This window comes from Rissa tridactyla, chromosome 6 (assembly GCF_028500815.1).
Source record: "Rissa tridactyla isolate bRisTri1 chromosome 6, bRisTri1.patW.cur.20221130, whole genome shotgun sequence".
NCBI lineage: Eukaryota > Metazoa > Chordata > Aves > Charadriiformes > Laridae > Rissa > Rissa tridactyla.
In genome coordinates, this window is record NC_071471.1 from 65,387,667 (window position 1) to 65,404,712 (window position 17,046).

The 17,046-nt window shown below is 40.5% G+C and overlaps 1 protein-coding gene across 1 annotated transcript in view; it reads right to left on the reverse strand.

Moving 5' to 3' along the window:
• Positions 1–406: 406 nt before the first annotated feature.
• HSPA12A (heat shock protein family A (Hsp70) member 12A) overlaps positions 407–17,046 on the reverse strand; it is a 58,535-nt gene continuing 41,895 nt past the window's right edge. The window contains exons 7-12 of the mRNA XM_054206981.1: positions 13,870–14,041; positions 10,981–11,067; positions 10,280–10,384; positions 8,923–9,181; positions 7,004–7,107; positions 407–5,541 (exon numbers count right to left, since the gene is read on the reverse strand). Coding sequence (XP_054062956.1) covers positions 4,907–5,541; positions 7,004–7,107; positions 8,923–9,181; positions 10,280–10,384; positions 10,981–11,067; positions 13,870–14,041 — 1,362 coding nt within the window. The 3' untranslated portion in view covers positions 407–4,906. The remainder of the gene's footprint in view (positions 5,542–7,003; positions 7,108–8,922; positions 9,182–10,279; positions 10,385–10,980; positions 11,068–13,869; positions 14,042–17,046) is intronic.

The window sequence follows — 17,046 nt, forward strand, 5'->3', positions numbered from 1 at the left end:
AGTCTTTCTGTCTTAACTCCAACAGACGCCCTACTCAGAGCTACACCAACTTTGGCGGAAGCCGAGTCATCCCCAGCAGTGAACTTCTACTTCGGGCACATACGGGGTCCCCCTAGAAAGGACACAAGTGAACTAAAAATGCAGCAGCCTTTTGTCGAAGAGTTGTGTGTGCTGCACAGGGGCCTGCAAGCCCTTGGCCAAGACTCCAGGTGTCCACACATCTAAACGGTTGAAGAAATCTGATAACCAGTACATACGGTTGACGTCACTTTTGCTCAGTTACGCGTACGAAGGAGTATCCAAATGCAAGTATAACAACTTGACCTTTCTCACTTTCAAAATAAATTAGGTTCCTTTTAATAGTCATTTTCATAAAAATAGTAACACCCAAAAAGATAAATTGGTTTTACTGTATTTTATTTGACATGGTTGAAGACACAAGAACACTCAAGATACAATCCAGACAAGTTGTGAACAGCTCCAAACATCAGTGAAATCTGAATTTATCTTGCACAGAGGTGAACAAGACCACAATGGTTGGTTTTATAATATAGTTTAAGACTATTTCAAGCAGGTGAGTACTGTGACGTTATGCCCAACAACTTTTATACTATTCATCCGCTTAAGCCACTTCATACCATAAATATGCAGCTTATCTTGGCGATTAAATCTCTGCAATATATAATTTGCCTTCTCATAATAATGCATTAAAACTCCTGTATATAAATATTGGTATATTCATACCAATGTAAACTGTCCTAACCATCACGGCACATTTATCATATTCTAGCACAATTCATCATTCTATCACAATCAGCTGCTAACTTTCAGCCTAGAGTTACGTAACTTGGACCCAAACTTGCAAGTTGCTGCTTAAAGCAAAACTTCTGCTTTCCCTAAGGACAGCAGGCCTTGTCTTTTCAACATTAAGTTGCACAATGTCATCTGAAACCCCTACCCAAAAAAACGCTCTGCAGGGAATCTCCTGCAAAAGTATCGTAACTACTATTCTAAAAATGACTCATTTCCTAATATATTTCATATTAGTTTTACAGCCTAACATCCTTTATCAAAATGGGCATCCACATGCCACTTACAAGGTAAAGTTGTTTAACTGGGTTATTGACTACAGACCACACCATAATATTCTACGTGCAATTCTAATTCCTTAGAGAGACAAGCTAATTTTCCATTCTTAGATTTAAAAAAGGACAGCTGGGAGTTTGTTCAGTAGTTCAGTGCTCTGCAAAGATAAGTTTGATGGTGCTCTCATCAGACTGAATGAGGAAGTGCAAAAATATGCAAACGTTTACAGTTACAGGAGGGTCATTTCAGCAACAAACCCCTGCTTGGATTCAGATGGAATCTTACACAAGGTGAAGAAGACAGGAGGGAGAATCGCTACTGTGCAGGGAACTATGCTTCAGAAGAGCTGCAGAAAGCACCCTCAGCATTCCCTGCGGACAGGCAGAAACCAGCACAAAAGTCACGGCCCACCTGATCTTGCAGTTCGGCTCCTCTTCAGAGGGGAAAGGGGGAGGTTGCAGCCATTTATCAGACCAAATTCTGTGTCAACCTAAGGCCACTGGAAACAAATCTGTGCAGAATTGGACCCATTCAGTTTAACACAGGATGCAAAGATACCAAAGCCTGCTTTTCTTTACGAATTTTGCGGTTTGGTAGGTGGTAGTGGTAGGCAGAGACGGGGTCTTACCTGCAGCTACTACAAATCAGTGTCGCCTGGCTTTAGAAAGTAGTTTTGTGTTTGTTCTATTTCAGACTAGGGAAGATCCTTAATAAAAATCACAAATCTAGGGAAGAAGCTGCATATCCAGATCATACAGTCAAAATTTTAACTTGGTTTTACAGGAGGATTCATCCATTATTATGATGAACTGCTGGAGATGGAATGGTCACCGTCTGAAACAAAGAAATGAAAATCCCAGCAACATCCTAATGCATCTGTGTAATATGCTTAACTGGTATGACTTGCATTCCAGGAAGAATGTTGTATTCTCTGACACACCAACATTTCTTTCCTATTATTATAAGATCAGCGTTTTACATTTCATATCTTACCATCTTTAAAAGCCTATAATTACAGAAGCTGATTGAGAAACTATGTTATTTAAAATTAACAGCTGAATGAAATCAACAGAGGCAAAGTGCATTTTTTATACAAGAAAATAGCACTGTAGAAAGAAAGAGTCTGTACAATATTTAAATATTGTATATACATAAAATTATATTGTTCATAACTCATCTTAAAGTTTCTCTTGTTTGTAAACCATGGAAAGCAACACACAAAAAATCCCAGTATTTAGCTTTTAAAGCATTTAGCAGGCAGCAGGAAACTGAATGCTAGCAAGCACGCTTTGTAATTATAGAAAGTATCCAGCCGGATACTGTGACTAGCATTCTCCATAGTCCTTATTTTTTTATTCTCTCTCTCTTTTTTTTTTTTTTTTTTTTTTTTTTAAAGCTGAATGCAGAACAGATTTCACATTCAACTAGGGAATTCTGCAGAAGACACAGCAAACTCAATGGCAAAATGCAGTAGACCAGTTCTGCAGTTCTCCCTTGTGGCAAAACTCCAGGCTATTGGAACATAAATCAGTGAAATAATTGATAAAGCTTGTACTTCCGAAAAGTGTCAGTAATGGATTTAACTCATGCTCAACTTAGAAAGGAAGGTTTAGTTTAACAATTAATGTTGCGAAGTTTCAAAATGGTAATGAATTCCAGCAGGTAATCAGGCAGCTCTGTATAAATGCTCTGGAAGTTTCAGCATTTAGCGTGCTTCTACAGGCTAGCATCGGTCTGCCAATCTGGAGCGGGATTTGGATTTGAATCTGAAGTTGTCAAGTCATGGTAGATATAGACTGTAGGTTTCAGAAGTTATATACCTGTAGCATTTGGCAAAATAAAAACTGTTCCAGTTGCAGAAGAAATTTTTGAGGTAAACATGGTTAAGAAAACATTTCCATAAAGTTATTATTTAGAAAACAAGATGCTGCCATGACCATCATTGTGTTTCACCTGCGTTAGAGTTGTATGCTCATAGCCATGTAAGGAATGCTTTATTTAATGCTTTTTGTAGTTTCATTCTCTTGGCTTCTGCCTTCCACCTTACTGGCCATTCAACTCAACCCAGAAATATATTTTACTCCATTAAAATATTTGCTACTCAAAATATATTACAGTACTTCTGATCTGGACATTTTCTCTCTATACGTAGTTTAAATCTTCCTGAACAGCCATCATCTAACTGTAATTCCAAATCTTAACACAGGGATTAACAAGAAAAGAAATATAACCACTTGGAGAAGTGCTTGATAAACCAGACGGGGCAGAGGGACCTCGACGGGCTGAAGCAACGTGCAGACAGGAACCTCATAAAGTTCAACGAAGGAAAGCACAAAGTCCTGAACCTGGGGAGGAATAACCCCATGCACCAGTACGTGCTGTGGGACAACTGGCTGAGAAGCAGCTTGGCAGCAAAAGACCTCAGGGCTGTGGTAGACACAAAATCGAGCGTGAGCCAGTAACGTGCCCTTGCAACAAAGAATGCCAATAGCTTCCTGGGGTACAGTAGGAAACGCATTGCCAGCAGGGCAAGGAAAGTGATTATCCCCCTTTATTCAGCCTGGTGAGACCACATCTGGAGTGCTGGGTCCAGTTCTGTGCTTCTCGGTACGACCGAGACATGGACATACTGGACTGAGTCCAGCAAGGGATCATGAAGATGATTAAGGGATTGGAGCATCTGTCATGTGAGGAGAAGCTGAGACTTTAGACTCAAGAAGGCTCAGGAGATGCTAGCAATGTGTATAAATGCCTGATAGAAGAGAGTAAAGATTCAGCTAGACTTCTCAGAGGCATCCAGTGAAAGAACAAGAGGCAATAGGCACAAATTGAAACTCTAGAAATTCCTTTTAAACTTAAGAAAAACCTTTTTTGAAGTGAAGGTCAAATACTGGAACGGGTTGCCCAGAGTTTAGGCATCTCCATCTTTGGAGATATTCAAAACTGGACCGAGTATCCTGCTCTAGCTGACACTGCTTAGAGCTGAGAGGTTGGACCAGACAGTCTATGGATATCCCCCCTCCAACCTCAACGATTCTGTGATTCTAACATTTCAGATGGAGACCAATAAAAATAAGTTTAGAAGACTCAAAAGGGAAATAGCTTTGTTCTTAATAATTTTCCAAAGTATCATGAAGGTAATGCTACAACTGAGAGCTTTGACAATAAAGGCCTTGTTTTCAAATCGGAGAAATCAATGTAAGCTCCTAAATATATATATATATATCCTAAATCTTAATTTTAAGGATTTCTGAGGACTTTCTTTTCAGTGCGATCACAGAATTTAAGAAATATTTCTTTAAGTCATTGATTTTCAGCACTTAAAATTTTGAAAGCACAGGGCAAAATCAAAAGAACAAAAGAATACCATGGACTACTCATTTGTTCCCATCGCCAGAGGATGGTGCTGTTTAAACAGATATTCCACACAGATACTTCCCCTACAACAACCTTGTGGGTTAGCGAGTTTTTCGTGGGAGGAAGAGGAACAAGGCAAAGAGATTACGATTTTATATCTTTTTAACTAATCTCAGGACCCAACAATAATCAGTATTTACTTATTAAAGGTAGATCTTTAAGCATGCTTGAGTAACTTGGGAACTTTTACTACCTCTGGAACTTTTGCTCCCAAAACTTTTTAAGGGTCTTTCAAAATCCAGTCTTTGGTCATCAAAGGGCACAAACATGACATACCCCACCTTACAAGCTGTTCTCATATAGCCTGCTGAAATTCAAGTTGATTATGTGATATATGAAAGTCAAAAAATGGAATAGTGGAAGATCAGTCTCACAAACAGGCTGTGGTGGGGAAAATGGGCAGCTAGTAGTTTAAGAAATCAATACCAACTTTGACACTTTTAGATGTGGCAACATCAATGGCCATGGCTTTGATTTCAGTGTCCCCAAACTGCATAAGTGTTTTGATCTCCCGCCGGTTTGGCACTGAAGCGTCAGTTCCCGTGAGATCCAAGCGAAGGGTGCCACACTTTTTCACTCCAGCTTCGGTGATGAAGCTGACATTATCTTGTTCTGAGCTATAGATATTGATCACTATTACTAACTGAGAAGGTTTGGCAGGTGTGTAACTGCGCGTCACAGTTTCTCCAAGGGCTACAGATTGGTCAGCTGAGATAAATTTGTCAAAGACATCAGTGCACCAGCGCGTGCCATCTTTGATTAGCAGCTTCTCTGGTGGATGCTTCCCTTCCACAAACCGATTGAGCACACCCACACCGTAGGTGAGAGGTGAACGCCGCACTTTGATGACAGCAGGGTCTAGACCAAAGAGAACAGCTCCTTTGAGGATGGTGAGCCCCACATCCTGAGGAATGATGACTCGACATCTTGAACCAAAAGCGCTCTGGACAGCTTGTTGGAGTAAGGGGGATTCAGCGAAGCCACCCACCAGGAACAGAAACTTGACATTGGTCACTTCTGGCTTATCAAACACATCACCTAAACAGAAACAGAGCCCATTCAATAAGGAAAAATCTACTACGACAAGGCAATGCAGGCGAAACTCCTAATGTCTGAGTGCACTGAATGGCCCACTCACATGCAGAGGATCTGAAACTGCCACATCTATGCCCGCGCTGCCACTCTCAGCATGCACCACTTCCACTTCTGTAGTCTCCTCTATACTGTATTTCACTGTGAATGTAAACTTACCTCAAAACACACAATATTTCTGAAGTGGCGTTTAAAACAGAACTTTTATTTAGCTTCTACTAGTAAAGAGAGACAGATTTCTTGCAAAGAAATCCTGACAGTCACGTTACAGGTAGTAAGGAAACAGTCATCATCTTGCCACTTCAAGTATCAGTAGGATATTCCCAAGCCTAACTGATTCACATGCCCTTTATTGCATTCCAGAGAAGTCACCTTAAGTTAAGAAGTCATATTAACCACAATAAGTACCATCTGCAAAATAATACCTTCTTACATTTTTACAGATGTTCCTTCTTAGCTTAAGCCCAAATCCCCTACTTTCAAGAAAATCATGCGGTTCCGTTGTAGGCTCACCCTTCGTTCAAATAACTGAGGCAGCAGGACTGATTTATCTGTCACAACTATTGTAATTCTAGGTCTCTCCCTCCCTGCTCACATATCAGCTGTTCAGTGCTAGTTGTCTAAGTTGTCACCTCTGAAATCTACCTAATAATTCCTCACATACAGTGAGCAAAGTTGGATATTCCGTTCCACATACGATTCAATTACCACTTTGTAACGTGTAGAACAGCAATACTTTGCTCAGTACATACACTCTAGTTAACACAAATCCATTCTTCCACCAGGAAGACTTCAAATAATAAATTTCCCAACAAGCCTATGTCACTTTCCATTACTGCATAAATAAATTCAGTGCTGCTTAAGCCATGCCTGGAAGTACTTTTACCATGATGAGTCATTTATTATTTGCGTTTCTGAGATGTCAGTGATTTGGATGGTCATGAACAAATGTGACCTTCCACTGAGAAGAAATGAAACTAGAGGTCTTAATAGCAGGAATAATCGGAAACTAGCATTATTATTATTATTATCAGAAACTCTGGCATTATTTAGTTGTTGCCTGAAACAGGAAAAAGAAAAGCAGGATCTGGGTTAGTTGGTGCATTTCAGCCTTCTGATGCTCGCAGCCCTGGAAGTACAAAATAATGGAAGCTTTGGCAGTAACAGGACTGAATCACCCTCAATAACCAGTACGAGAACTAGGTAGGAATACATGTTAAGTCATGTCCTTTTATTATTTTCCTAACTACTTAGTAGAAAACTACAAGCTTCAAAACTAAATTCCTTGCCCACATTTGGTGGATACTAGGGGGTTGTTTGACTTTCATTCCAGTTACCGGTTTGAAACAGGTAAGCAAAGCTTCAGTTTCAGCCCAGCTGGGAAGTGGAATTACATGCAGATACGTACTAAGGTGCTGAACAATCTGGTCAATCGTAGGTTTGAAAAGAGCATTCATTGCATCCGGGCTCATCCTCAGCATTCCCTGGGAGGACCACTTCACAAAGTCCACACTGGAAAGGAACAGTTAGAAAGGACATTAAAACATTGCACCCAAGCACTTGCAAGACACACTAAATAAATAAATGAATGAGTTTACAGAATCTGTGTGCATTTTGCTTGGAAAAAAGTGGCTCACTTCACCCTAGCCCCATACCAACTGAAGCAATGTAAAATTTCAAGGGAGAATTGTTATTTTTGCTTGTCTAATTGTTGTTTTCTTTGCCTGATTGCCTTCTGTAGCGTTACCAATGCTCAGCTGCTTCCTGAAACAGCTGGCAGTCAATCCAGTGCTCGCTCATCTGAAACAGCAGTGATTCATCCCCAGAAGGGCAACATTTAGATTATAGCAGTAGCAGGCCAGAGCCACTGGAAACACACAAGAAAAACAAGCAAGTATGGGAAGCCCCAGGAGGCAGATGGGAGCACAGCATTTTTAATGAGGCATAACATTTGTTAAGCAAATACAGGCATTATGTTAGTCCACCACTGATACACATACACATAGCTCAGTAATCTCCTTTTCATTCATGCACACTGTCACATTTATACTCTTTCTATCCCGTTATCCAATTAATTTCATTTTATTTGAAGGGAATATTTATCATTGTCTCTAAGATTCGCCATTAAGACTATTAATAAGAAGGAGATGGTCTTGTGAGGGGGAATATTTCCAGAAATTTTTAATGATTTCAAAACCTCAGTCTCATTTAGGAAGTGACTCTGAGCTAGATTCCAAGTCATTTAGGCTTAAAGTAAGTACATTTGCCAATAGAAAGAGATGCAGGAGTTTCAGCCTGCATGCTACATTCAACATTCACTGGATTAAAAAACGCAGGAAGAAGCCAAGGTACAGGTACTAAATATCACGTCTTCTGCTCTCAGGTCCCAAGCACTCTGTCCCAGATTCACAGGCTCTCTTGTTCATTCTCTTTTATGCCATTGATCTCCTGTAGTATATAATTGCAAAAGATGCAAAATGCCAACTTCTACTTTCTCCTCGCTTCCTTTTCCATAGCAGCCCATGATCTTGTCATTTTTATGTAACTATTTATATGGTTTTTATTTTATATTTTTATATTTTTTATTTATATAACTGGTAAAATACTAGAAAAGAAAGCCTGCCATCACTTCAAAAGAAGAATGCTTTCCCCTTGCAGAGCTCTCTGCAGTAGTATACGTTTTCATTAGTGATCTGGTATTGCTAATAACTTTCCTCAAGCCATGAACACATTTATACATCTCACTTGAGATCCTGGATTTGTTAGAGGGCCCGGGCCTCTAAAAATTAAGGGTCTAGGTAACTAACACAAAATTCTGTATTTGAGCTGACATTCCTAATTAACATGTAAGGGACTCAAAATATATGGCAGGAGAGTCTGGCTTGAATCTGTGCTCGACTGATAATCGTTTTTGTATGTTTTAGGCTCTGGCTGCTGTAAATCTGCGTTTTCCAAATCCTGAAAGTTTGGTTACAAACACTATTTTCAATATAATATTTTTTCAGTATGTGTTGCCACATAGCTGGCAAGGTTTGATATTCTGTAGTATTTGCAGAATATTCTCCTTCCCAGGAAAGCGATGCAGTGGTGGCCTAACAAAAGTCACAGAAAGCAATACCAGAAGAGTGCACGTCTTGCATAAAAAAGCTTTTGCAAGAGACGATTGATCATCTGGAAACTGCACCTCAGGCAATCCCATTTTCTCATCCTTATATTTCATTTTTATATTATTATCTTTCAGTCTACATGTAATTAGGATATTTTAATTATTTGTCTTTGCAACCAGTAGTTAATTCTGCATCCATTTGGGTTCAATTGTCTACTCACTTGCTTTTCCTCAAGGCATGTTCTACACTGTGACCTCGAAACTTCTTGTAATAGTCAATGAAGGAGAAAGGCAGAGTGATGTTTAGCGGATTGGTCCTGTCTGGAGCTGCTGCCCGTTTACGGGACTCAAATGCTATCATCAGATCTACCCAGGCAGCAGGACGCTTGATTTTAAATTGCTCAATAAAATCTTCTCCAAATATTTTACACAGGAGCTTTTCAAATTCATAGTCCACACCTAGAGAACCATATGGCCCACCTGTATTACAAACAAAACACAGCTTTAATATTCGGAACTGCTTATTAGATTTCAAGTTGATGAAATACACATCAGATGATAGACTCTAATAGGACTCTCATGGGAGAAGGTCTACAGAAAGACGTATCTTTCCTAAATGTAACAGCTGGTCTAATACAGAACATAATCTTACCTTTGCCTCACTTTTACTCCTATACCATCACAGCCACTGCAACACTACTGCTATAAAACAGAAACATTTTTATCAGAAGCAGAGCAAAAGGCATCCTTATCCACACACGACAAGGTGTGGGTTGGACTCATATTTAGAAGTAGACAGACTTGATGTACACTGTCCATTTGCTCTTACTAAGTTGTTTCCTGAGGTCTTACAGCCCCCGAGACTGAGAAGGCTCAGTGATGAACCGTACAGATGAAGATTAACTTGGTATAGAGACACAGCAACAAATAACAGGCTGAGTCACGTGCTTAACAGCTTAGCCACAGGACAAAGTCTAAGGGGATCTGGAGCTCAGAAAGCAAATACCCCTGAAGGAATTGCACTTTGTATCTTTGTTGAGGACCAATCATTGCGCACTTTTCACAGGGGATGGTAGACCCTCCTTGTTACGCTGCCTGTGAAATTACTGGAATATATGATTCCCCTTAAATGTAGGGAAACTTCTGTTATGCCAACAGTCACTTTACAAGGATCTTCTTGTGACACACAGCTATTCACATCTCCACAGCACAGCCACGAATACCTGGACAGACCAACAATACACAGGCGAACTCTCAAACGACAGGAAGATGACGACTCTACTAGCAGAAGTCAGACTAGGACCATGGCAGGAGTTCATGGCTTGACTGGGAGCGAATAACACAGGAGACGGCAGTTTCTTGCTCTCCCAATGTGAGGTTTACCATCCAAAAGCATCAGAAGCGTTAAGTGATTTACCCATGTCTGCTGACAAGCAGCTAGCTTATGCTAATTTGGAATGCTGGTCTTATTTCGGGAAGAACTGCTAGTGAAATGTAGTGAATAATAAAGGCATACATTTCCTTCACTGACAAGTCAACATATTACGTAAATAAAGCAAGCAGTAGAAGTGACATTACCTGTTGCCTTGTATAGCTCCTTAAGATGTCCTTCAGGGAGCCTGATCTGATGGACAGTGATATCCACTGTGCCTCCTCCACTATCAACAACGATGTAACGGTCACCTAGTTTGCCAAAGGAATAGGCAAATGGTATTTACATTAGCGTTATCACAACAGCATATTGCAATGAAAGCTTCTCAGGGGCATTAGCACCATGAGAGATAATGACTTACTGGAAGTCATGAATGTCTATGCTGAAGACTTGATCTTTATTAGTAATTATAACACAATGACTGATAACAAATATGAAATTCAGATGTCAAAGGCTATCGATGTAGCAAAGATGAAAAGTAGGTTAGTGGGCTTGCTCGTGCTGCTGGTGTACACTCTACTGGGCTACTAAATTAACACTATGGCATATTTACAAGCCCTATTCTGAGGAAAATATTCTGTTTGCATTTTAAAAGCTAGATGCCATTCTACCATCTCCTTAATAAACCATATTTTGCTAGAGCATATAGAATTGCAGTTCAGCCTTAGTTCAGCCATAGCATATAGAATTGCAGTTCAGCCTTCAGCCGCACACAAACTTGTATTTTTTTCTTTTCCTATTTATAACCATGGGAACAATGCAGCGCACAGTACATTTGTGGGAAACACAATGTTTGCCCGCATTATAAAACCAGCGAGATCAAAGTTTATTCAAGAAAGGACACTACCTTCCTCCAGTTCGGACCAGATCTCTCCTATGACATTTTCCACCAAAAAGGTACGACTCTGTCGATTACGACGGATGTGTTCCTTAGCTAGCCATTGACAGAGAAAAAAAAAATCACTGAGTATAAGAAAGCATGAAGAAGTTGATATCATAAGCTGCAGGAAGCAAGTGCAAGCAGGCTGACAGATCCGTACATACCACTTCTTAACAAAACAAATGAACAGTAATTATCACATTAGAATCGGGAACAGTATAACCTTGTTCCTAGAAAGAAGGAAAAACGTTTTTCAGCCACACTGATCTTCCTTAATACTAACTGGATTAAAACCAATAACTTAACATGAAAGCTATAAACAGGTCAGATTTTTTTTTTTTTTTAATATTCCTTTTTATAAAGTGCTGCCTGGAAGCAGGCGGGCTGGCAGCCAGCTGTGCTCGGCGCAGCCCGTGCCGCCAGGCGGCAGCCCCGGCGCGCTGCCAGACCCACTGCGCCGCCCGGGGCCGGGGAGACTCTCCCCACCTCTCCAAAAGCCACTGCTGATTGTGGGTTCTCGGGCAAAGATGCCTCCTGAGCCTTTCAGAACATCGGTCTGTTTCAAAACAAGCAGCCAAAAGCACTGCTTCTCAGATGTGTAACTTCTTAAGGCCACAGTGATCACCAAGTCTGACCCTCATAATATTTTAAATATACACCAATTAAAAATTAAGCATAATCTAGCAATACTATTATAACAATCAGTTAACTCCCAAGACTTAATTGCTACTTAGACATTTAAAAGATGCAGAACAGTCTGTGAAGAGAAAGCAGAGTAGTGAGAGCCTTTCCTATTATGCTTTAATCAACCTCTACAACTGTATGATCAAAAAAAAAAAAAATCTTTCCCCGTGTAACCTTCATTCACCTTCAAAGGCACTTCTATAAAACACTACAGAAGAAGACAGGCATCCTGTCATGCCTGAAAATACCATTCTTTATGAAAAAAAAATCAGCACGCAAATCACTGAATGCTTTTTGCTTGTTTCTATAGTACCTATCATGAGAAAAAGGCCAGCGGCTCCACTTGCACCCCTACCCTCCCCATAAAGACCCTCTGATGCAGACATTAGCCTGGCTGCGCTGACTTAGCAGCACACAGCGAGAGCTTCAACGACGAAGCATTCAGTGACAGAACAAGCACCAGGTCCAAGCAAGGGCCTGACACAGACCCCACAGAAGTCAACGGGAGTCCTTTCGTTCACTTCTGCGGGCTAAAAGTGAACACAACAGCCAGTCTTTAACTACGACTGAAGTAAGGTTATCCTGGCTACTATGAACAGTAAAATATTTGTTTTGACTTCATTGCAATAATATGGTCCTTGGAGGGCTTCTCTCTGTTTATATTTAAAGGGTTTTTCTGCTTAATCTGTTCTCAACTTGTCTTGGGCGCCTGCCATGCCTTTATGAAATTTTAATTCTAACCCCAAATTAATTCGCTCCAAACTTTGTTTTCATTAATTTTGACATGAAACCTTTCTCACCCCCAATAGCTTTTACCATACAAAGTCAAGAAGGAGAATGGTAACCCCCCTCGTCCAAGCATAAGCCCGTTAGCAGATATCCATGATCCGACAGATTCTGCCCAGCTTCAAAACCTTAACGGGAGAAACTCTTTTCTTTTATTGTTTTCCCAGAGGCAAATCCCTGTGTAGCCTGAAAGCGAGTTCATGTAAGATCACATGGAACTGGAATGGTTCAGGACATGAATCAGGGGGACAGAAGGCGAGGGGCCCCTCAAGGGACTGTGTCCTGTAAAGGGACTGTGTCCTGTGCTCTGTGTGGGCCTCCTTAACACTGAACACATCTGACAAGTGCTGGCTAGGGGAGGCACGGACATCAGAAATGATACAGTGATTCCGTCTACCAAAAAAAAATAAAAATACCCTCCGGTAACCACAGGAATAGCTTTACTATTTTAATCTTCCATTTGCCTGTAATGTTTTAACCTAGTAAATGTGATAGGATACAAATTCTTCTGAAAAATTCCTTCTGGGATAGATTGACACACTAGCACCGATATCAGTGCAACTGTTACAATACACATAGATGGGAAATCTGACCTGATATGCAGCAAGCACAGCTTACTGCTTCTTCGGTTTCCTATTTATTTTTTTTCCTATTTTCCTCCAATCTCGGGCAGGATATCAAGCTTAAAAATCTTTGGTGATGAAGGATCTTTTGGCAAGTGACTGCCACTGTGGCCGAATCTCTCTCTCCCATTATTAGTCAGTCTTCAAACATTGACATTAGCAAGAGATCCCAGGTCAAAAAATCAGAAGTGCCACATCTAGTTGCTCTTCTATAAGTAAATTCATGGCTGTATTCCAGTACTTTGTATTCCCTTGAGTGTTGAAAATAATTAATCATATTTCATAAAGATGACATCAAAAAGCATTTGCCAAAACTCTGGAACACTTCAGACTCAAAGCCTCATTGCAGATCCAGTTATTTGACATTGCTTTAACAATATAGCTAATTGAACAAATAATTGTTTCTAACAAATTAAATTAAAAAAATGATCCAACATGAAGTATCGATTTCAATCAAGGCAGAAAAATACTGTTGTGAAAATACCGTGCCTCTCCTAAACGACTCCCACGACATCCTAGTAAAGGCAAGGCAATGAAGTTACCTGCGTGCTAAAATTCAAGTGCACGCAAACACGTCTGCTGGATCAATGCCTAAACTAGTTTAATTACATTAAACAGCAAAATAGTTTATTAAAGCAAACCGATGCTAGCCTGAAACATTTCAAGAGAGCAAAGACAACAAGAAAAGCTAAGAAAACAGCCCTCATGGACAACGCAAACTTAGGCATATGAATGTAAAGAAGTGAGTTAATAGAAGCAGTACCCTGTGTAAATCCGGTTCCAATAGTGTCACTTGGGCTATACCCATTGACAGGCGCCCTGCTACTCAGGTCTATCATCTGGTGCAGGCGGAGCTTTCGGCAGTAGATAGAGGCAGCCTCAGGTTCCAGGGCAATGATCAACTGCTCGGGATTTTCAGGAGATGCCATTCCTGCCTGTGAGAGAGAATCGATCAGAGAAATGGGGTGGGAAATACTGCAAGTGACCAAGCCTTTCCCCAGCTCGCGGTTTCAGCTAGGTCAGCCCTCCGAGTTCAACGCGTAAAGAAGCTGCTGCCGTTTGCTAAAGGTCTTGGTCTGGGAATCCTCCTGCCCACAATGTATAGCACAACTTCACAGGCTGGAACAGGGAAGTACGCATGCTCTTACCATGCTACGTGTCTAACTGAGCAGCTGTGTGCGTTACGGGTGGAGAAAGGAAGAAAGACGTTTTGAAACCTGTGATGAATGGCCTAAAACCTGAACTCCTAATTAACCTGTGAATCTGCACGCTAAGAGGGGCCCCAGCCTCCTTTAAGAAATGAAGGAACACTTTTGGCCTCTCCTTCCCACAATGATACTTTAAGTACGCCTTTCTTTATATCCCAGATACATATAGTCCTTGCTGAAATGGACCCACACCATGTAGCTTACTAGGAATATAGGATGCACTTTGCCAGTAATGCATCTTTTAACTTAAACCCAACATTTTCCATTTCAAAATCCATCGCTTTTAAGCACATTTACTTTTGTAACATCATCAAAATGCTCTGTATATTTAACGGCTTGAAATACAATAGGGCAGGTTCCCTCAAATGTAATGAGAACAAGCCTAAAAATAACCCCACATTATACAATCAACATTTGCTATTCTTTCTATTTGCTTTCTGGATTTTCAGCCTCCAGACACATAGATTTTCAAGAAGCCACAAGTTCTCATGTAACCACATCACTCTCAGAGCTGGGCTTACAGAAAAATATCAGAGAGCAGTGGACAAAATCGTGTTCTCCTTTCTTTTCCCCTGTACTTCTCCCTACTGCATGATTTTCTATTAAGATAGGTAACAGTATCCTTCAACTCTTTCTGCTCAACTTTTAGTTTACCTGCTGTTGTTTTTCAGTTAAGTGCCTGAGTACCAAAGCACGCTAGCAAACAAATAAACATAAGAACATTTTTTTGCTTCCAGTCTTCCAGCAAACCTCCACATCAACTCATACACATGCACTGGGGTGGCTCCAGAGCATCCCCAAAACAAGGCAGATTCACATGGAAAGACTGAAGACCTGGATCAGAATTTGGCTTCCTGCATACAGCTACACTGTGGGAATTGCTGGGTGGTTTACATTTGCAGCTAGAAACTCAAAGTAAAGCTTGTTCAAAAAGCAATAATGGGGTTAAAACTTGGAGACATAAAACTGTCCTTCACATTTACTGACTCATTTTACCCTCTCCATCTTAGTACGATAAACAGATACTTATGGAAAGCATCTTCCTCATTGTTGATAAAAAAAAAGGAAAAACAACAACAAATAAATAAGAAAGTAAGAGTTAAACTAATCGTGGTTACTCATTATTTTAAAAGCACACCTCATGACTCTGATTATGGTCACTTTATAACTTTTACTGCTGTTGGGCAAAACCTTCTTCAATTACATCTACTGGACTCAACAGCACGATCTGAAATTAGTAGAACTATCTGGGAAGGAGAATATTCTGCAAATACTACAGAATATCAAACCTTGCCAGCTATGTGGCAACACCTACTGGAAAAATATTATATTGAAAATAACGTTTGTAACCAAACTTTCAGGATTTGGAAAAACGCAGATTTACAGCAGCCAGAGCCTAAAAGATACAAAAAAGATAATCAATCGAGCACAGATCCAAGCCAGACTCTCCTGCCATCATACCACTTGCATGCAAGCATGATGGCAGGCACAGGCTTGCATAAAGCTCTGGAGCGGTACTGGGGATGAAGATGAAGTTCTTACATTGTGCCTTAGTATAAACCCAATCTTTCCTCCAACCGTTCTGGATGTATGAGGCACAAGCACGGCCGGCTCCACGCCAGCTCACTTCAACATCACTTATCTCCAGCTGAGCTCTTCTACATACAAAGCTCTAATTTGTTGCATTAGAAAGGGCAACATTCAAGATACGAATCAATACTTGGTCCCTGACAGATATTTATCTAATCTTTTATCTAATCTGTTAAAGAATTCCAAAAATGTATGGTCTCTGCACACAAACTATCTCAGCCCTTTACTCTCTTTGACTTTGGAAAGTTTTGCTAAAAGCCTCATCTGAATCTTTCTTGCTGCAATTTTAAGGCCAGCACTTCTTGCCCTATCCAATAAGGGCATGGAGAACAAATAGCTCCCCACTACCCCGCTGCAGCCTTCACATATATTAAATCCACTATCACGTCTCGTGAGGGCTCTGAGTCCGAGCAGCAAGTGGGTTTTTTTAATATCCAGCAACGCGGACGAACTCAGCATGCTCAGTCTGCTCCGCTTGCTGGGCGTATGTTAGTAGCACAGTCAAAGCAATGCCTAATCTTGTGTCTAACCTAAAGAGAAACTAAAAGACAAAATTATATTTTAGGGAAAAAATAGTTTTTTGCCGAGGGTATTAAAATCCAAAGGCTACATCATAAAGATGCAGAGGTGACAAGAACTGAGCTGCACACACAGGGAATGCCCCGCTATTTCCTAATTTGAGGGGAAAAAAAAAAAAGAAGATTGTATTAATTGCAAAGTCATTTATCTGTTCTAGGGGGGATTTTGGTAAAAAAAAAAAAAGGCTGGTTCTGCTAAAAGAAAACAGAAAACCACTAACAATAACACTTGGTTCCTCCCCTCCTCCAGCAGCAGGCTGTACCGTGAACTTTTCCTGTTGCAGCCTGCATGTCAGGAGAGGAAGGCAGTGACCTGCAGCGGATGGACTCAGATCCACGTTCTCAGACCCTCCAAGGATAGCAGATGCTATTCTTGCTACTTTTTCTCTCTAGATATTATTTTAACATACTCAAAATATCTCCTGCCGAAAGCATTCGACAGAAATGACAGTTTTTAACAGTTCAAAGCACAGCTGATCCTAACAGTATTTCATGAAGAAAACGTTGGGGGTTTTTTTGTTAAAAAGCTTTCCTTACAGAGTTTGAAGGGCCACTTACAATGAA